At 43.1% G+C, this 22,599-nt stretch overlaps 1 protein-coding gene across 1 annotated transcript; it reads right to left on the reverse strand.

Moving 5' to 3' along the window:
- Positions 1-19,762: 19,762 nt before the first annotated feature.
- LOC127337126 (probable inorganic phosphate transporter 1-4) lies at positions 19,763-21,412 on the reverse strand. Its single transcript, XM_051364008.1, has 2 exons — positions 20,885-21,412; positions 19,763-20,803 (listed from the first exon to the last, which is right to left on the reverse strand). The coding sequence occupies exons 1-2, from the start codon at positions 21,410-21,412 to the stop codon at positions 19,763-19,765; spliced, it is 1,569 nt and encodes a 522-aa protein (XP_051219968.1).
- Between the last annotated feature and the right edge of the window lie 1,187 nt (positions 21,413-22,599).

The following is a 22,599-nucleotide window of genomic DNA, read 5'->3' on the forward strand; positions in this document are numbered from 1 at the left end:
GAAGGCGACGTTGCCCGCGTAGCTGCACATGGCATGGAGAAGGCGACTCCCGCGTAGCTGCACATTGAGAGGTCCTGGGTGAGCCCTAGAACTTAGCGCAATGAAACCCGACGGGCAGCAGATACACCAACCTACTAGAGTTTATATTTACCAATATTAGAACTGCGCTTTGCTCCGATGCCATGGTGGTCACTGGCGTCGAGGTCTAACCTTTGGTGCGGTTTGAGGAGACTTTTTTGTTAACAAAACCAATCCACTTTTGCCAAACAAATTTTAAATAAAAATCAACCGTAGCAAGGCATAAAAATATTGGAGGTTACTACATCCACTGAGATTTAATGACTGCGTGTAGCTAATGATCACTTACTTGGATATAAATGAGATCATCAATTCGTCAGATTGATGAAAACTGGTGGAGCCATGGCATGTTTATATTTGTGTTGTTTCTTTTAAGTAGGCTAGGGTACGCTGGGTCGTTCAATTTTCCAAACTTTTTTGGGAAGCCCCATCCTTAGCGGGTTTGGCGTCAACAACATTTGCAGATCTTACCGGCGTAGCCTCACTGCGAGAGACAAACACGGAGGAATAGTCTGAACGATAAAACACTAAGATCGGATATATAGTATATATGTATTTTTCGTAGCAACGCACGGGTATTATGCTAGTTAAATATAAGATGCTTGGCTCTTATACCAACTTTGCTAGTACCCTTGAAAAGATGGACATTGATAGAATAAAGTATACTAATGATGTTAATGATGGAGGGGAGATTAAAGTACCGATACCTAGTAAGGTCCTAGGAATGCATGAAGCTCTAGAAAATAACTATGGTTGGCTTGTTCCCGAAAATTTGTTTGATGAGAATAGCAAGCCTAAGTATAACGAAAAAATAGCCTCTGAAACTTACATAGATAAGATAACATGTATAGTTGAGAAAACTCCAAACTCCTCTGTCGATGCTTCATTTCTTGATAATACTTGATTCACACTTTCTGTGCCTAGCTGAAAGGCGTTAAAGTAAAGCGCTTACGGGAGACAACCCATTATTTTACTTCTACACTTTGTTTTATATTTGAGTCTTGGAAGTTGTTACTACTGTAGCAACCTCTCCTTATCTTTATTTTATTGCATTGTTGTGCCAAGTAAAGTCTTTGATAGTAAAGTCAATACTAGATTTGGATTACTGCGCAGAAACAGATTTCTTGCTGTCACAAATTTGGGTATGGTTCTCTGTAGGTAACTCAGAAAAATCTGCCAATTTATGTGCGTGATCCTCAGATATGTACGCAACTTTCATTCAATTTGGGCATTTTCATCTGAGCAAGTCTGGCGCCTCTTAAAAATTCGTCTTTACGGACTGTTCTGTTTTGACAGATTCTGTCTTTTGTTTCGCATTGCCTGTTTTGCTATGTTTGATGGATTTCTTTGTTCCATTAACTTTCAGTAGCTTTGTGCAATGTCCAGAAGTGTTAAAAATGATTATGTCACCTCTGAATATATGAATTATGCATTGACCCTCTAATGAGTTTGTTTTGAGTTTGGTGTGGAGGAAGTTTTCAAGGGTCAAGAGAGGAGGATGATCAAGAAGAGTGAAAAGTCAAAGCTTGGGATGCCCCCGTGGTTCATCCCTGCATATTTTAAGAAGACCCAAGCGTCTAAGCTTGGGGATGCTCATGGCATCCCTTCTTCATCGGCAACTTATCAGGTTCCTCTAGTGAAACTATATTTTTATTCCGTCACATCTTATGTGCTTTACTTGGAGCGTCTGTTTGTTTTTGTTTTTATTTTCGTTTTGTTTGAATAAGATCGGATCCTAGCATTCTTTGTTTGGGAGAGAGACACGCTCCGCTGTTTCGTATGAACACATGTGTTCTTAGCTTTATTTCTAATGTTCATTGCGAAAGTTGGACTATTTCATTCATTGTTATATGGTTGGAAACGGAAAATGCCGCATGTGGTAAATGGTTTAATGTCTTGAATAATGTGATACTTGGCAATTTTTGTGCTCATATAGATCATGTTTAAGCTCTTGCATCATGTACCTTGTACTCATTAATGAATAACTACATAGAGCTTGTTAAAATTTGGTTTGCATGATTGATCTCTAGAGTCTAGATATTTTCTAGTTAAAGTGTTTGAACAACAAGGAGACAATGTAAAGTCATATAATAGTTACAATATGTTCATATGTGAGCTTTGCTGCACCTTTTATACTTGAGTTTGCTTCAAACAACCTTGCTAGCCTAGCCTTGTATTGAGAGGAATTCTTCTCGTGCATCCAAATCCTTGAGCCAAAAACTATGCCATTTGTGTCCACCATACCTACCTACCACATGGTATTTCTCCGCCATTCCAAAGTACATTAATTGAGTGCTACCTTTAAACTTCTATTCTTTGCCTTTACAATACATAGCTCATGTGAAAGTAGCCTTAAAAACTATTGTGGTGAAGAATATGTACTTATGTGTCTTATTTCTTAATAAGTTGCTTGTTGAGCGGTAACCATGTTTCTGGGGACGCCATCAACTTTCACCTTTGTTGAATATCATGTGAGTTGCTATGCATGTTCGTCTTGTCTGAAGTAAGGGCGATTTTCATGATCAAATGGTTTGAGTATGCATACTGTTAGAGAAGAACATTGGGCCGCTAACTAAAGCCATGATTCATGGTGGAAGTTTCAGTTTGGATACAAAACCTCAATCTCTTATGAGAATATTACCTGGTGTTGAATGCTTAAGCATTAAAAGAGGAGTCCATTATCTGTTGTCTATGTTGTCCCGGTATGGGTGTCTAAGTTGAGAATGATCAAAAGCGAGAAATCCAATGCGAACCTTCTCCTTAGACCCTTGTACAGGCGGCATAGAGGTACCCCTTTGTGACACTTGGTTGAAACATATGCTATGCAATGATAATCCGTGTTAATCCAAGCTAATTAGGACAAGGTGCGAGCACTATTAGTATACTATGCATGAGGCTTGCAACTTATAGGATATCTTATACATAACACATATGCTTTATTACTACCGTTGACAAAATTGTTTCTATGTTTTCCAAATGAAAAGCTCTAGCACAAAAATAGTAATCCATGCTTCCCTCTGCGAAGGGCCTATCTTTTACTTTATTGTTGAGTCAGTTTACCTACTTCTTTCTATCCCAGAAGCAAACACTTGTATCAACTGTGTGCATTGATTCTTACATGTTTACCTATTGCACTTGTTATATTACTTTGTGTTGACAATTATCCATGAGATAAATATGTTGAAGTTGAAAGCAACCGCTGAAACTTATATCTTCCTTTGTGTTGCTTCAATGCCTTTACTTCGAACTTATTGCTTTATGAGTAACTCTTATGCAAGTCTTATTGATGCTTGTCTTGAAAGTATTATTCATGAAAAGTCTTTGCTATATGATTCATTTGTTTACTCATTATCTTCATCATTGCTTCGAATCGCTGCATTCATCTCATATGCTTACAATAGTATTGATCAAGATTATGATAGCATGTCACTTCAGAAATTATCTTTGTTATCGTTTACCTACTCGAGGGTGAGTAGGAACTAAGCTTGGGGATGCTTGATACGTCCCAAATGTATCTATAATTTCTTATGTTCCATGCTACTTTTATGATGATACTCACATGTTTTATACACATTATATGTCATTATTATGCATTTTCCGGCACTAACCTATTGACGAGATGCCGAAGAGCCAGTTGCTGTTTTCTGCTGTTTTTGGTTTCAGAAATCCTACAAAGGAAATATTCTCAGAATTGGACGAAATCAACGCCCAGGGTCCTATTTTTCCACGAAGCTTCCAGAAGACCGAAGAGGATAAGAAGTGGGGCCACGAGGCGACGCCACACTAGGGCGGCGCGGCCTGGGCCTTGGCCGCGCCGGTCTGTTGTGTGGGCCCCTCGTGACGCCCCCTGACCTACCCTTTCGCCTACATATAGTCTTCGTCGCGAAACCCCCAGTACCGAGAGCCACGATAAGGAAAACCTTCCAGAGACGCCGCCGCCGCCAATCCCATCTCGGGGGATTCAGGAGATCGCCTCCGGCACCCTGCCGGAGAGGGGAATCATCTCCCGGAGGTCTCTTCATTGCCATGATCGCCTCCGGATCGATGTGTGAGTAGTCCACCCCTTGACTATGGGTCCATAGCAGTAGCTAGATGGTTGTCTTCTCCTCATTGTGCTATCATGTTAAATCTTGTGAGCTGCCTATCATGATCAAGATCATCTATTTGTAATGCTACATGTTGTGTTTGTTGGGATCCGATGAATATTGAATACTATGTCAAGTTGATTATCAATCTATCATATATGTTATTTATGTTCTTGCATGCTCTCCGTTGCTAGTAGAGGCTCTGGCCAAGTTGATACTTGTGACTCCAAGAGGGAGTATTTATGCTCGATAGTGGGTTCATGCCTCCATTAAATGCAGGACGATGTGAGAAAGTTCTAAGGTTGTGGATGTGCTGTTGCTACTAGGGATAAAACATCGATGCTTTGTCTAAGGATATTTGTGTTGATTACATTACGCACCATACTTAATGCAATTGTCTGTTGTTTACAACTTAATACCGGAAGGGGTTCGGATGATAACCTGAAAGTGGACTTTTTAGGCATAGATGCATGCTGGATAGCGGTCTATGTACTTTGTCGTAATGCCCTGATTGAATCTCATAGTACTCATCATGACATATGTATGTGCATTGTTATGCCTTCTTTATTTGTCAATTGCCCAACTGTAATTTGTTCACCCAACATCTGTATATCTTATGGGAGAGACACCACTAGTGATCTGTGGACCCCGGTCCTATTCTTTACATCTGAAATACAATCTACTGCAATTGTTCTTTACTGTTCTTCGCAAACAATCATCATCATCCACACTATACATATAATCCTTTATTTACAGCAAGCCGGTGAGATTGACAACCTCATTGTTACGTTGGGGCAAAGTTCTGTGATTGTGTTGTGCAGGTTCCACGTTGGCGCCGGAATCCCTGGTGTTGCGCCGCACTACACTCCGCCGCCATCAACCTTCAACGTGCTTCTTGGCTCCTACTGGTTCGATAAACCTTGGTTTCTTTCTGAGGGAAAACTTGCTACTGTACGCATCACACCTTCCTCTTGGGGTTCCCAACGGACGTGTGTTTCACGCGCAATCAAGAACCATGATTCACTAATGAATTGTTATAAGGCTAATACTTTGATCATTACAAATTGGGTAATGATCATAAACCCTAAGAATCTAGGTGAGTGTGATGAGAGGAATAATAAAGAGAGATTAGGGAGGAATAGTTGATCATGTCTAATGCATGATCTTATCCTATAAATTGGGATGATAAGTTAAACCTATATATGTGACCAATAGATCTCATTGTTCTCATGAGATAATAAGTAATTCACTAGTGGTTAACCAAACCAATCCTCATGCCTTGTGTAGAGTAGTAATGATATTATGCTTAAACCTTGTTTATCCAAACCCTTGAGACAACCCTAGCATTGCCTTGCTACAAGAATTCTACCTAAGTGAGGAGGAGTAATCCTAGTCAAATAAAACATAACCAAAGATTATGCACCCATCCTAATCCTAATTGTGTACCACTTGGGTGATCACTAGTAAAACCCTAAACCCTTTCACATAGGATCCACTCCACATAAAATAATATGTCCTCACTTGTGTATCATGTATCACAAGTATAAACTAATTCATATATACCTAAGCTTAAGTGCTATTTAAGGGAGTAGAGTGAACCAATATCCAATTCTATTTTCTATTCCAAGGAACTTGATTAGTTAACCAAGTAAAATAATGTTTTAAAATAGAATTACCTTAGTAAGTGAATTAACCATAATGAGCTTAGGATCTATTTTAAATAATTCAAGTTAGTAGTTTGCTAAGCAAGATTATTTATCATAGAGTTTATTTTCTCAATTTTCTTAAACCCTTAGAAACAATTCTCCACATAAAATCATGAACCAATCCCCTTCTCAATATCATATATTTTAAACTCTAGCCATAATTAAAATAAATATGAACAATCAATATTGTTAAGCACATTAGCAAACCTAAACATGTGTTCACCTTGCACATGTTAGAAATTTTCAAACCATTCAAATAGATTGGTTCCTTATTTAAGAAGTAATTGAGATAAAGATCTAAACCATTTTTATTTTAATTAAGTCTCACAAATTATTAATATAATCTTAAATTAAATATTTGTTTAAACAACAAAACTATCCAGTAAGAATTGTTATCAAGTTATATTGACATTCAAATAATTTAGAACCTGCAACACAAAACAGAAACCCATTTGAATTCAAATAGCAAATTCAAAACAGAAAATAAAACAGAAAATAGAAAAGAGATAAAAGAAAAGGGGGCTTACCTGGCCGTGCAGCCCAGCAGCTGAGCCTGGACCAACCCACCACCACGGCCCATCTTCGGCCCAGCCCAAGCCAGATACCGATTCGGTGGCTTTAAAAATCGTGCATGAATAAAACACGTCGTCGTCATCGTCTCCGTGCACGACAGCGCTGCGACGCCAGTAGGCCACGACCTCCTCGTCGATAAGCTTGCCCGGACGTCGCCAGACCTCTCAGAACCGCGCCCAACTCGATTCGCGTCTGAGCTTATCCACGCCCGAGGAGATCCATGCCAGCCAGAAGCTTCCAGAGACCGCCACCTCTCCGACCATGGCCGTCGCCGTGTCGAGGCCACAGGGCTTCCCTTGGCCTATAAATAGGTGGAGAGCATAGCCGTGCACGCCTTGTTCGCCTCCGCCACTTCAATCCCTCTCAGACACTTTCTATCTCTCAAATTCATCCTCGCCTGTTTGCCGGAGTCGAGCACGAAGCCGACGAAGGAGACCACCCCAGCCTCCGGCGCGTGGTCCAGGAGGAGCACCTGGACTCAAGGAGCACCCTGGAGGAGCAGAGCATCAAGGGGAGCAAGGAAGCGGCTCAATTTCGGCGTTCCCTTCTGCAGCACATCGCCGGGAATCGCGAATTCCTCGCCGTCTCCGTCAACCATCGCCGGAGCAGACCACACCTTGAGCTTCAGGGTGAGCATACGCGTCTTTAGAACCTACTTTCGCGTCCTAGCATCATCTGTAGCGTCCGATTTGATTCTTGCCGGAGTAGCACCGCCGCAGAGCTCGTCGACGGTGTAGCTCCGGTGATCCCCTTGTGAAACCAACACCACCATCAGTCTCAGCATGTCGAGGAGAGTCGGAAAACCCTAGTCGCGCGTCCCGGGAGGCCATAAAACGGCGGCGCCGTCGTGCGCTGACCGTCGGCGGTCATTGACCGGCGAGGCCGACGTGGCCAGTAGGTCCCGCGCGTGGCTGTTGACCAATCTTCGCCAACGTGGCGTCTGACCTGGCTAGACCCCACCTGTCTGTCTCTGCGGGTAGATCTAAATCGGTACATTTAGTATTTTCTGTTTAATTTAAAAAAAACAGTAAATAGCTGAAACTTTACAGAAATAGATAAAATTCATTTTAGCTCAGAAAAATATACTCCCTCCGGTCCATATTAATTGACTTCAATGTGGATGTATCTAGAACTAAAATGTGTCTAGATACATCCATATTAGAGTCAATTAATATGAACCGGAGGGAGTAAATAATATATCAAAATGCTCACAAAAATAAACTCTATTTAAATAAAATATAAAATAAAAATATGTGTCAAAGTAAAAATTCACTTATTTTTATCTTTATTAATTATGTCTTTCCATTTGTTTTAAAAACAAATTGAATTCAATAAATAGTTAAGTTCAAAAATTAAATTTTAACTATTCAGTGACTAAGTAAAATGTTAAGATTAGTTTTCTTTATCATAATTGCATCCACTTAAATATTAGTGATAATTCATAAACCCTAATTTGAAAATTGCTATTTTCTATTTTCTTTAAATGATAATAAATCAAGAAAATACTATCGGCTAATATTATTTTGATAATTTAAAACTTGTTTACTTAAACATCTTTAGTTAACAAGTTGAGTAGTTTAAAACTTAATAACAATTATTAAAACCTGATTTCTAAATTAAACTTAAATATGAGTTACCCTAATTATTAATTCTTGTGAAAATTAATAAAATGTCAAACCATTATTAATTTTGTTTCAAAGTAATTAGAAACCACACCTATATTGCCAATCATCATTTTAGGAGTTGCACCATAATTTAGAAACCCTAGTTTCAATTTAAGTAAGACCTTGATCCCATTATTTCATGTGATCATTCCACCTTAGAAGCAACTCTAAAACCCTAGTTATGTGTTACATATGATCATGTGAGATTTACTTGACATATAAAACCCTAGTAAGAAACAAATGAATGCATGCTTATGATCCACTAGCATAAAGCCAAGTCACATGAGATTATCATTTCATGTCCCTATTCTTAATTAAAACCTATATGATTCCCTAGTGTCACTAAGGAGCAAACCCTAACTTGTTAATTGGATTAGTACCATTAGTCACCACTCCTATATACCATACCATTAGAACCAACCTCAACCATCAAACCCTAGTAGAATCCTAGTGATGAACCCTAACACTAATTTTGTGTAGTAATGCACATCACATGCTTCTATTCAACTAAACCCTACTTAAAGAGTAATAAACCCCTTAGCCTAGGAACCATTAGAGATTACTTAGTTAAGCAGATGTAAAGCCATAGTAAACCCTAACTCATAGAAACACCTTGATCATCATTCTTTAATATGATACCATAATCAACCATAATAATAAACCTGCTAATACTTGCTACATATAGACCAATTCTGTTTAAGAACCCAACTAGTTCATATTAGTAAGCTAAATGAAACCATTAGTAAACCCTAGAATTCCATATCTCCTATGTATAGTAGTTCATATTCTTATTTAACCTGTTCTTCAAAAGTTATTCTTTTGAAGTACAAATGTCAATCAAACCTTAGAAGCCCTAATTCTTCTTTGAAATACTCATTATTTCTTAATCAACATGTTCTTCAAAAGTTATTCTTTTGAAGTATAATACAAGTAATCATTAACCATGTCCTGTAGAACTTAAAATTGACAACTGTCCTTTACATATTGTTCCACCACTATTCTTTAGGTGTGTGCTTGTTATGATGTCTTATATCACTTGGTTATGATGCTAATATAACCAAACCCTAATAAGAACCTTGTTTGAGAACTATCCTAAAAGTGCAACACACCCTAAAGAAATACTCTTTACAACTCATCCATCCTAAATCATCGAGGTTAGGTTACGCTCGGGACGATTGCATCTCATACTATGCATTATAGCATCTTTGCCAGTTCTTTAAACATTGTCCTTACCGGACAATGATGGTATTTCAGAATTTGGAGTTCTCACGTATCGGAGCTTTTGCCTGCATAATCTTGCAGTCAAGAAAGGCAAGTTCATCGCTTGCTCATGTCATTTGATTATTTTTATCAAATTATATGCAAAGTACTATACTTATCACTCTTGCATTGAAAAGCAAATATTATTTTACAGTTATGAATATGACTATGTGGTGGGCAATGGAACCATGGTATGTGTTGATTGGTGGAGGTTCCATTGCACGGATACTATTCATCTAGGATTAAGTACCAATGTCGTCCAGTGATTCTAGCGCCGTACATATCACGTTAACCATAAGATCTATAATGGCTCTGAGGAAGCCAGCTGTATCTTTTCCCTCTTGCACGCCAACGGACTGGTTAGAGCTGCGGGGTGCTGGAGGCACTGCCGTAGGTTGGGATGGCCTTTTAAATCCCCATTCGTGTGGATGACTGGCTCTACCGTCTATGATGGATTGTCGAAAGTACACCGTGGGTAAAGCCGTATGATCGGGAGACGTCTACCGGGGGTGTACGGGTGGACAAAAGGGTGGGTTTGCAGGGTCGCGGAGAAGGCGGTGTGGGCTTGGATTTTCATACCTGGCCTCACACCGAAGGAAGTGTGAACGGGGGCAAGTCCCTGCGGATGGCAAAAAGGATGGGATCTCTTATGGGAAAAGTAACGCACCTCTGCAGAGTGTATCAAATTGTGGCTGTCACTCCTTGTTCCGGGAAGGGAATTGCGAACGCGGCAGGAAAGGAACTCCATGAAGTTCTGGTCAACCTGTGAAGACTGACGGGTATAGTTTTCAGAATAAAATAAACCTTTTGAAGAAATGTTTATGAAAACTTGCATTGGCCTATGACTTTCTGGTCTGTGGCTGTAGCTAGTGCATGATACACCTATTTCCTAATATGAACTTGCTGAGTACGCTCGTACTCATCCCACTCTTAAATCCCCTGCTTAGCTATGGAGGCACCGGAGGATAAACTACCGTGGAACTCGAAGACAAAGGAGTCAACTGCAACAAGATGAAGAATACAATCAAAGAAGTCAATGGAGTCAACTTCTGCATCAGCTAAAATGGAAACTTAGGCTAGTAATAGAAGGGAACATTTCCCTAATCCTAGCACCTAAGTAGCTAGATGTCTATAGCAAGCCAAGTAGCTCTTAAGTTGGAGTTAGCAATAAGTTATTTTACGAGTCGTTCTTCTGGAGCTTTATTTGAAGTTTTACCTCACTGTAAAGTAGGAGGCTGTGTTGATCTTCTGTAAACAGTTTGTGTATCCTTCTATAGACATACCTTGGACTCGCATATGTTTCTGTTGTACCACTCTGAGAGATGTAATATGAGTGGAACGGTGTTTCACTTGTGTTATGTCAACGACTTGTGTACTACACCATGCAGTGGTACGCTGGGTCACCACATTCATCTTAAGACTAGGAACATGAGAAACATCAGGAACAGGGAAAGAAGAAGTAGAAAGGGTGCCTCGACTGGAAACGGGAAGAGAGGTACCATCAGCCGTGATAACACGGACAGGAGAAACAAGAGAGCGAAGAGCAGAGAGAATAGAAGACGTAGAAGTCATATGAAAAGAAGCTCCAGAATCCAGATACCACGGGATGACGTACCTGACTGTGTAGAAGGTGGTGGTCGCGCGGTGCTTGGAAGACGAAGAAACAGGTCGCGGTTTCCCGTTCGAGTGTTGAGGCTGAGTTGCGGGCTATGGCTTTGTTGATTGCTGAGGTGACCTGGTTATGGTGGTTGCTTGTAGATTTTGGGGTCTATGTTACGACACCCACTCCGCTTTTGTCTGGCAGTATAGATGCTATCAGTATTGCACGTGATCCGGTCAAGCATGAGCTGACCAAGCATATTGGTGTTGATGCTTTCTATTCAAGCAATTACACCCGGCCTCTGCATAATCAGGATGCACATAGCCGTTCTCAGGTCTAAAAGTAGAAACAAAAAGAAGGGCGAATTACATATAAATCATGAGCAAATGTAAAACCGCCTAAAGAGAATATGGTGGCCCAATATGTAGATTATGCTGCCACCTATTTTGGGAAAAAGTCTCCCTCGTCGTAGTCTCCAACCGTGTACATACCTCCGTAAAGAGGTCGCGGTCTCCATCCTTTGCACTGCAGACCACGAACGGAAAATATCGGTACATCTGTAAATAACCTGCAAGATAGACCAATTCTTATCATTTTTTTTTATCATTTCTACATATCCATAGGGTCCATACAATGGCAATCACTCTCACCCAAATAAGCATTCTAAACCTGCGATCAATACTATGAAGCCAATTACGAAAGATATTAGCTAAACTAATTTAATCATCTCATTATGATGACATAACATACATTAACTACTTCCGAGCCATTTGCGCTTAATAAAATTATCTTTGGTTAGGATCACCCCTCGACGTAAGTACCAACAAAAAATCTTAATTTTTAGTGGTATTCATTTTATCTTCCAAATTTTCTTGTTCTTATCAACTGGTATATCTGATAGGATAATCGCATTGTATAAGGAACTTACTGAAAATTTCTCATTTGAGTGTAAGTTCCAATGAAATTTATGAGGGCATGCGGAAAGTTGAATGGATTCCAAACGATGAAGTAAGGCGTTCCACGCAACTAGACTCAGACCATACAAATCATGTCTAAACGTCACCGATGGGGGTGAGCTCGCTATTACTAAAGCAATGATATCACTTTTGTGACGAACAATGTTATATAACACAGGATATTATTCACCAAGAGGCCTATCCCCTAGCCATGAATCCTCCCAGAACCGAAAATGTGATTCATCTTTAACCGAGAAAGTACCATATCGAAAGAAAACTTCTTCGTAGCCATTAGGCTGCCCAGAAATACGAGTCCTCAGGTTCTCAGAGGATTTGGGATTACGTTTTCCCGCCTATGTACTTTCTCTTAGCGAGAATCTTCCATACATTCTCCTTGGTAAGAAGCTTGAACAACCACTTACCTAGCAAGGCTGAGTTTTTGACCTCAAGGTCATGAACACCCAACCCACTCAGATCTTTGGTATGGCATATAATACTCCATTTAACCAGTCGATATTTTTTTCTCGCTATCCTCTTGCCAAAAGAACTTCGATCGATAATAGGGCTTGTATAGAACACCTTTACGCAATAGGAAGAAAGATATCATATACAGTACCATATTAGACATCATTGAGTTAATGAGTACCAGTCTTCCTCCTAGGGATAACAATTTTCCTTTCCAACTACTAAGTCGTTTCTGAAGTCTTTCCTCCACTGTTTTCATTCAGCAATTTTTAATCTCCAATAATGGATTGAGATCCCTAAATAGCTAATAGGAAACTAGCCTTGCCAACAACAAAAACAATTCCGCGTAATCGGCTGCTGAGTCTTGGGCGTCGCCAAAGCAGAACAATTCACTTTTATGGAAGTTTATTTTGAGACCCGACAATTGCTCAAAGGAAGCCAAGATTAACTTGGGATTTCGAGCTTTATCGAAGTCATGTTCCATAAATAAAACTGTATCATCAGGGAATTGAAGGATATATAGACCACCATCAAGAAGATGTGGAATCACTCCTTCAATCTGACCAATAGACTTAGCACGTTCGATCAAAACAACGAGCATATCCGTCGCAATGCTAAATAATAGTGGGGAAAGAGGGCCCGCCTTGGCACAAGCCTTTCCTTTTCTAGAAATATCGACCCGTATCATCATTAACCCGGATTGCAACACTTTCTCCACGCACGAAATAATTGATCAAAGCACGCCACTCAGGTGAAAATCCTTTCATCCTGAGCGTCCGTTCGAGAAAGAACCATTTAGCTTTTTCATGGGCCTTCTCAAAATCTTGTTTTAAAATAACCACCTTCATCTTTTTGGTGTGTAACTCATGCACCGTATCATGCAAGAGAACTACCCCGTCTAGGATAGTGCGTCCCTGCATGAACGAGGTCTGCAACGGTAGCACCACATGATCAACCACTGTATTAAGTCTAATGGTGGTCACTTTCGTAAAAATCTTGAAACTTACGTTCAGAAGACACATAGGTCTATATTGTTAAAAAAATTCTGCCTCCTTAACTTTAGGTAACATGATGATATTGCTAAAATTTAGACGAAATAATTCTAATTGTCCATCGTGTAAAACACTAAACATTTGTAGAAGGTCCGCTTTAATGGTGTCCAAAAAGTCTGATAAAACTCAGCAGGGAACCCATCCGGACCCGAGGATTTGTTGTGTTCCATGTAGAAAAATAGCTTTATTTACTTCAAACTCCGAATAAGGAGCCGCCAGTAATTCATTCTCCTCATTTGACACTTGGGGTATGTTGTCCACCTAAGACTCATCCAGAGAGAAAGAACTCTCCTCTGGTGAACCAAATAGACCTTTATAATAATTCGTTATATAAGATTTGAGTTGATGATGACCTTCAATTATCTCCTCATCATGTACTAGAGATTGAATACACTTTTTCATGTGACGACCATTGGTAATTCCATGGAAGTATCTAGTATTCGAGTCTCCTTCCAAGATGAATTGAGCCTTTCAACGCTGATACCATTTCAACTCCTCCTCCCTAAGAAGACCCGCTAATTGAGCATTGGATTGGTTCTTTAAATCAACCACATGGGTCGATAGCGGTATTACTTTGGCAAAAGCCTCCAACTCATCAGTAATGGTTGATAAGCGAAGGTTCTCCTTTTTGAGAATACCAGTTGTATGACTAGCCCATCCCAAAAGGTGTTTGCGTAAGGCACGTATTTTATTATTCCACTTCACAATTGGGGTGTTACCGGCCACTGGTCTTTCCCACACCTTTCTAACCATATCATGAAATCCTTCCCATTGTAGCCATCCAAGTTCAAACTTGAACGGACGCTTACATGGAGGTCTTGGATTTTTAGTAGTCAAAAGTATGGAGCGTGGTCAAACAATCTTTCAATACGCTCCAGAGCACGTACATATACCATAGGATACTTATCTTCCCAAGTAGTGTCCATTAACACGCGATCTAGTTTTTCGTATGTTGGGTCGGGTAAACTGTTGGCCAAAGTGAATTATCGACAAACCATAGCGACCTCTATCAATTCTAGGTTATCAATAACAATATTAAACAAGAAAGACCAATGACTATTAAACTGGCATTTACTTTTCTCATGTCTGAATCTAAGAAAATTGAAATCCCCACCAATAATAATAAGATAGGGATCGTCCTTGGCATACGAAAAAAAAGGTCACACTATTGAACTTTAGATTTAACTGTTAGATGTATATATTTGTATATTGTAGTTTTCCCATATGTTAGGGGGCTTCCTGCATATTTGCACATGTACATGTACTATATATTGTGGCCTCTAGCTCCCTAGTAATATATACAGTCTATTACCCTAACATGGTATCAGAGCCACGAGTTTACATCCCGTGATAGCCGCCGCCAACTCGCCCCGGTCACCGCCGGTTCCCATTTCTGGCCGCAGCTCCGTCTCCGGTCTCCTCCGGCCACGTCGTCGCCAGCCACCCCCGTCCGGCCGCCCTCCGGCCAGCTCTCTCCGGCCACGGCGCCTCCAACTCGGCTGCGCCGCCCACCAGCTCTCCGCCGCCACCGCACGTCCGCTGCGGCTGCTGCTGCCCGCGGCCTCGACGCGGCCTCCGCCCGCCAGCTCTCCGCCGCCACTCCGCCCATGTCCGGCCGCGACGCCCGCGTCGGGCCACCCCCATCCGGCCGTCCGCCGCCACTCCGTCGGGCCACCCACGTCCGGCCACCCGCCCACCCACATCTGCGTGCTGCGCTCTTGTCCATGTCCACCCACGTCCGCCGTTCTCTCTGATTCGATCGGGAGTTGACCCAATCTATATCTCGTCGTAGAAAAAAAAGCTATGTCTTTCTCGTCGGGCTATCTTGCGATTCCTCGCTGCTCGGTGATTTTTGATGGCGCGAATTATCCTGATTTCGCTACCTTTATGCGCGTCCACATGCGCGGTCTTCGTCTTTGGGGTGTGCTTTCTGGCGAGGTCCCCTGTCCGCCAGGCCCCACTGCTCCTACGGCGCCTATTCCACCAACGCCCGTTGCCCTTGCCGCCGATGCTACTCGGGAGGTCAAGGATGCAGCCAAGAGTGCTGATGATACTGCTCTGGCTGAGTATGACCGGAAGGTCCAGGAGTATTCTGCCGTTGTTGCGACGTACCGGCTAGATCTGACTGACTACACTCAGTGGATAGATGAGGATGCTCGTGCTACTGTTCTCACTTCCAGTGTTCTGCCTCACTATGCTACTGAGTTCATGGGTCTTCCCACTGTTCCTGCTCAGTGGGCTTTTCTTCGTCAGCGTTATCAGCCGTCTGGGGATGCTCTTTAGCTGTCTGTGGTTCGCTAGGAGCATGCTCTTCAGCAGGGTGATTCCACTATTGATTAGTTCTATACTCAGAGTGCTGCTATTTGGCCTCAGCTTGATTCTCTTCGTACAGCTGTGTGTGCCACCTGTCCCTGTTGTCTGACTGTGCGCGTGGATCTGGAGTTTCAGCGCGTATATGAGTTCTTGTCGTGGCTCCGCAAGGAGTTTGAGCCTCGTCGTGCCCAGCTGCTTGCTCGTGGCCGTGTTCCTCTCTCTAAGGTACTGTCTAAGCTTCGTGCTGAGGAGACTCGTCTTCGTGGTGCTGGTCTTCTTGAGGTTCCCTTTGTACTTGCTGCTCGTGGTCCTCTTGTGCCATCTGCTCGTGGTCCTCCTGTGTCGTCGGCTTCGTTGCGGTCTCCAGTACCGCCGATACTCTCTACTCCTCCAGTCCAGGGCCAGAGTCAGCCTCAGCAGCCTCGTGGTCAGATCCGCCCTCCTCGTCCTCCCTGGTCCTACTGTGGCAAGCCTGGCCATGATTTATCTAGATGCTGGAGGAGGGATCCCAGTTTATGTCAGCAGTACCATGCTCGTCAGCAGGCTGGTTCTTCAGGATCTTCTGCAGTTGCACTCTCTGAGTAGGACATTATCCGTGGTCTTCGTGGTCTGCTCGCTGCTACAGGCTCTTCCTCGTCGGGTACTGCTGGTTCTGTGCCTAGCTCTTCTGGCACCACGCGACCACCATCTTGTACACAGTCAGGTATGTCATCCCCGTGGTATCTGGATTCTGGAGCTTCCTTTCATATGACTTTTGCATCTTCTATTCTTTCTGCTCTTCGTTCACTTATTTCTCATGTCCGTGTTATCACGGCTGATGGTACCTCTCTTCTTGTTTTCAGTCGAGGCACTCTCTCTACTCCCTCTTTCTCTGTTCCTGACGTTTCTCCTGTTCCTAGTCTTAAGATGAATCTATTTTTCTGCTAGTCATCTTACTGATTCTGGTTGTCGCGTCATTCTTGACGCTGATTCTTATGTTGTTCAGGACCACCGTACACAGGCCCTGGTTGGAGCTGGCCCTCACAGCCTTGAGTCTCCGGGGCTATGGGAGTTAGACTGGCTTCGCGTTGCATCCGCTGACACTTCATCGGCCATTTCTCCTGCGATTGCTGCTTCCGTCACTAGATCTTTTCAGTAGTGGCATCATCGTCTGGGTCACCTTTGTGGCTCCCGTTTATCGTCATTAGTCCGTCGTGGTCTTATGGGGTCTGTCTCAGGAGATGTGTCTTTAAACTGCCAGGGTTGTAGGTTAGGTAAACAGATTCAGCTTTCCTATCCTACCAGTGTGTCTATATCTCAGTGACCTTTTGATTTAGTTCATTCAGATGTTTGGGGTCCGGCTCCCTTTGCTTCAAAAGGGGGCCATCGATACTATATTTTATTCATTGATGATTTTTCACAGTACACTGGTTGTTTTTTATGCGCTCTCGCAGTGAGGTGCTCTCTATTTACCAGCGCTTTGCGGCCATGGTTCGTACTCAGTATTCCACGCCTATTCGTGTATTTCGTGCTGATTCTGCAGGTGAGTATATCTCCCAGCACCCGCGTGGTGTCCTTGCTGAGCAGGACACCCTCGCTCAGTTCTCGTGTCCCGGCGCGCATGCTCAAAATGGTGTCGCCAAGCGTAAGCATCATCATATTCTTGACACTACCCGTGCTATGATGATTGCTTCATCTCTTCCGCCGCATTTCTGGGCTGAGGTTGTTGCTACGTCGACTTACCTCATTAACATTCAACCTTCTGTTGCCCTTCAAGGTGGCATTCCTCTCGAGCGTCTCTCTGGTAGTTCTCCAGACTACCCGACTCTTCATTTATTTGGTTGCGTTTGCTATGTCCTCCTACCTCCTCGCGAACGCACCAAACTGACTGCTCAGTCTGTTCAGTGTGTTTTTCTCGGATACAGTGATGAGCATAAGGGCTATCGTCGTTGGATGCGCATCTCTCGTGATGTCACGTTTGATGAGACGCGTCCCTTCTATCCTCACCCCACCTCTGGTACCTACCCGGTGGATGATATATCTTTTCTTCTATTTCCTGATGCACCTCCCGATGTCCCTTCTCCTCGACCTCTTAGTTCTGATGCACCCCTTCGACCTCGGCGCCATCCTCTCCTCCGTCTAGTTCCCCTAGTTATCCTTGTTCTCCGGCTTCGGACCCTTCCTCTGCTGTTCCTTCTTCCTCTTCTTCCGATGAGTCGTCTTCCGCCGATGAGCTTTCCTCTTCACGGCCTGTTCATCAGCGTCGTGCTCCAGACCATTACTCTCCTAGCCAGTATGGTCTCTCTATTGCCTCCGAGCCGCCTTCTTATCAGGATGTCGAGCGTCATCCTAAATGGCAGCTTGCCATGGCTGAGGAGATTGCTACGCTTGAGCGCACTAGCACCTGGGATCTTGTTTCTCCCCCTCCTGGTGTTCGTCCTATCATGTGTAAGTGGGTCTATAAAATTAAGACCCACTCTGATGGATCTCTTGAGCGCTATAAAGCGCGTCTTGTGGCTCGTGGCTTTCAGCAGGAGCACGGCCGTGACTATAATGAGACTTTTGCCCCTGTGGTTAATATGACCACTGTGCGTATTCTTCTTGTTGTCGCTTCTGTTCGACGCTGGTATGTGTCTCAGCTTGATGTTCAGAACGCTTTTCTTAATGGCGAGTTGAGTGAGGAGGTTTACATGCAGCCTCCTCCTTGGTATTCTGTTCCCGATGGGATGGTTTGTCGTCTTCGGCATTCTCTTTATGGCCTGAAACAGGCCCCTCGTGCCTGGTTTGAGCGCTTTGCCTCTGTGGTGACTGCTACTGGTTTCTCTCCTAGCGTTCATGATCCAGCGCTATTTGCTCACACTTCTCCTCGTGGGCGCACTCTTCTCCTTCTCTATGTTGATGATATGATCATTACTGGTGATGATCCTGAGTATATTGCCTTTGTCAAGGCTCGTCTTCATGATCAGTTTGTTATGACTGATCTTGGTCCCCTTCGCTACTTGGGATTGAGGTCTACTCCACTTCTGATAGCTTTTCTATCTCTCAGGAAAGTATATTCAGGATCTTCTTGCTCATGCTGCTCTTGGGGATGAGCGCACCGTTGAGACTCCTATGGAGTTTAATGTTAAGCTTCGTCCTACTGATGGTGATCCTCTTCCTGATCCGACACGTTATCGCCATCTTGTTGGGAGTCTTGTTTATCTTGCTGTCACTCGTCCTGATATCTCTTATCCTGTTCATATTCTGAGTCAGTTTGTCTCAGCTCCTACCACCGTTCACTATAGTCATCTCCTCCGTGTTCTTCGTTATCTTCGTGGCACGATCACTCGTCGCCTTTTCTTTCCTAGTTCCAGCTCTCTCCAGCTCCAGTGCTACTCGGATGCTACGTGGGCGAGTGATCCTACATATCGTCGTTCACTTTCTGCTTACTGTGTGTTTCTTTGTGGTTCGCTTGTTGCTTGGAAGACGAAGAAACAGGTAGCGGTTTCTCGTTCGAGTGTTGAGGCTGAGCTGCGGGCTATGGCCTTGTTGCTTGTTGAGGTGACCTGGTTACGGTGGTTGCTTGCAGATTTTGGGGTCTCTGTTACGACACCCACTCCACTTTTGTCTGACAATACATGTGTTATTAGTATTGCACGTGATCCGATCAAGCATGAGGTTACCAAGCATATTGGTGTTGATGCTTTTTATACACGTGCTCAGGTGCAGGCTCAGGTTGTTGTGCTTCAGTATGTGCCTTCAGACTTGCAGTTGGCGGATTTCTTTACAAAGGCACAAACCAGAGCGCAACATGACTTCTTACTCTCCAAACTCAGTGTTGTGGATCCATCATGAGTTTGAGGGGGGGTGTTAGATGTATATATTTGTATATTGTAGTTTTCCCATATGTTAGGGGGCTTCCTGCATATTTGCACATGTATCTGTACTATATATTGTGTCCTTTGGCCCCCTGGTAATATATACAGTCTATTACCCTAACATTAACCACTTGGATGTCTTGCATCCAAAGTTCACATGGTATACCTTTTGTACTACACGGAAAAAAGAGGTGTTCGAACAAGGGAAACTCCACTCTGATCCTTATCATTCTCTCTCTCGCCAGTGACTTCTTCAAGGGACCTCCATTTGGTTTCTGGTAGGGTGAATGTGAACACCAGACCAACTATATTGCAACCAACTAGCATGAAGAGTGTAGTTGAGAGAGACCTTTTGGCATATAGGAACCAAAGCACGCCGATGATCGCACCACCCTTTCCGCCAGCACCGGCGATGCCATGGCATGTCGATCTCATACGTGCTGGGAAGATCTCTGCCGGAAGGATGAAGGTGGTGGTATTGGGGCCAAAGTTTGTGAAGAACATTATGGCGGAGTACATTACGGCAAAGCATATGTGCCCATAGTGTGAATACCATATGCTTGTAGATATCACTTGTGGGATAGCAAGGCCAAGCATGAATACACTCATCATGGTGAACCCTACCAGCTGCATCTTGACCCGGCCTAGATTGTCCATGGACTTGATAGCAAAGAAGAAGCCTGGTAGCGTGCCAGCGACGGTGATGAGAGCCTGCGTCCGGGCGATCTTGTACGTCTGTTCGAGCGGGGTCATCGTGCTCCCGCTACCAATCCAGCCAATGTCGGCACATATGTCCTTCATGAACAGGTTGAGCTGGTAAAATGACAGGTCAAGCATAAACCAACACAAGGTGGTGCTGACGAGGTGTAGGCCGTGGAGACGGAGGAACTCCATGGTGAAGAAACCAAACTCGTGCTCCCTGATCAACGCATCTGCTTCTCCGTTTTCGGCGGTTATGTCGATGTTCAGGACCAGGGTCATGTCTGACGCGGCTTGCTTGATGTTCTTAGCGATGAGCGCCGTGAAGCGCGCCGTTTCGGGCATTCTCATGCGCCAGTAGTATGTTAGGATCGCAGGGACGGCGCCTAACATCAGAATGATGCGCCACACATAGTCGGCGTACCAGTGGGGGTCATTTTCATAACCCGGTGCATATTTTTTGAACAGCTGTGAGATGGTTATGGCGACTATCGCAGCAGCAAGATTTCCCAAACCCTGCATAGAGGTTCATATATGTGTACCACAGTTAATTGACTAGTGAGAAGCAAAATCAAACTTCGATGTACGATTCATAACCTGCATGGCGAAGACGGCCGCGATGAAGGCGCCACGAGTCTTCTTGCTCGCGTACTCGGACATGATGGTCGCTGAAAGTGGGTAGTCGCCGCCGATGCCAAAACCAAGCCAGAAACGAAAGAGGCAAAGCGTGGTCACGATACTAGCACGCGAGTGGTGGAAGGAAAGGCCAGATGCGATGGAACAGACGACCATGAGCTTCAAGGTGACGCCGTAGATGTGCCGCCGGCCCATCTTGTCGCCAAGCCAACCGAAGAAGAGCTGCCCCAGCACCGTGCCGCAGAGGGCGACGCTGTTAATGGCGGCCGAGACGGGGACAGGGAGCACTGCGTCGTCGTAGTAGATGCGGCCGAGGAGGTCGGTGACGAGGGAAATAGAGAAGAGGTCGTAGGCGTCAGTGAAGAAGCCCATGCCGGCGATCATGATGGCGGTGAAGTGGTACAGCTGGGTGGTGGCCACGTCCAGGGCGTGGAGCACCTTGAGCTGCTTCCGGGCCATGAGGGCCTGTGTCGGCTGCCGCCATGGCATTTGCTGGACCGATGTGAAAAGCTATTATGTTTTGTTTGTTGTTACTGCAACATTTGATCAGAGGTAGCTGCATTTATATAACAGGTATACTAGGCGATGTGATCGAGTTCTTGAAGAAAACTAGGAGGAATATCTTGCCATGTGGCCATAGGACAAAAAGAACCGTGAGATAAGCATGACCAATGTTGTTCTCCATCTTCGGCATAACCGTCCAATGGTAAATAGGTTCTTACTTCTTGTGTTTTACGTGAGGAATATCCAGTGGGACATTAATCTCGAAGCTTAATTCGACTCAGGTACGTATCATTGTTTTGTAAAGGAAATTACGTATCCCCTCCGTTCGCTCCCTCCATTCTAATTTAGTCTATATTTTAGAAAAAACTAAAATAAGCTAGTATTTGCATTTTTTAGTACTACTTAGATATATGAATAACCAATCAAGCTACATTAAAGATAACAACATCCAATAAAGAGAGAAAAATCACTTTATTTTCAGTGTTATTGTTGACTAAAAGCTAAAATGTAGAGTATTTTAAAATAAATTTTAGAGCTAGAATATAGACTATTTCAGAACTGATGGATTATAAGATATTTTATCTTTTAGTAAATTCATTTATTTTGGTATGCATTTAGTATATTTTAAAAGTGTAGATTTACTCAATATGTTGTGTATTTAGTTCACCGTGAACTGTCTAAAACATCTTACATATGGAATATACAATTAAACTATTCAGATTGCTATGTGCCATGACAATTCTGTATCTCCTCATGATGAGTAACTTCGTATAAAGCAAAATCTTATTAACATGCAAGCTATCCACATTTATAGTATATCTTTAGGCTCCCTCTAATGAGCAGCCGACTCAGAACTAAGCTACTCCCTCCATACCGGTTTTTTAGGCCAACAAGCATTTCAAGAAAAAATTCAACCACAAATTTGGCCAAGAAAATATAATTATATGTGAAAAATTTATATCATTGCAAAGATATTTAAATATGAATCCAATGGTATAATTTTTGTCAAATATAATTCATATTTTGTTAACCAAATTTATGATCAAGCATATTTCTTAGACCTTGTGTTAGCCTAATAAACCGGTATAGAGGGAGTAGTTCTCATTCAGTTGGCGTCACTCGCGTTGATTCCGACCGAGTCATGTTAGAGCACCTCCAGCCGTGTTCCTTCC

This window comes from Lolium perenne, chromosome 2 (genome assembly GCF_019359855.2).
Source record: "Lolium perenne isolate Kyuss_39 chromosome 2, Kyuss_2.0, whole genome shotgun sequence".
Lineage (NCBI taxonomy): Eukaryota > Viridiplantae > Streptophyta > Magnoliopsida > Poales > Poaceae > Lolium > Lolium perenne.

Excerpts from the sequence above, each read along its gene's own strand:
- LOC127337126 (XM_051364008.1), bottom strand. The coding sequence starts at position 21,412 with ATGCCATGGCGGCAGCCGACACAGGCCCTCATGGCCCGGAAGCAGCTC. Across the intron at positions 20,804-20,884 it reads CGGCCGTCTTCGCCATGCAG|GGTTTGGGAAATCTTGCTGC; the intron begins GTTATGAATCGT and ends ACCTCTATGCAG.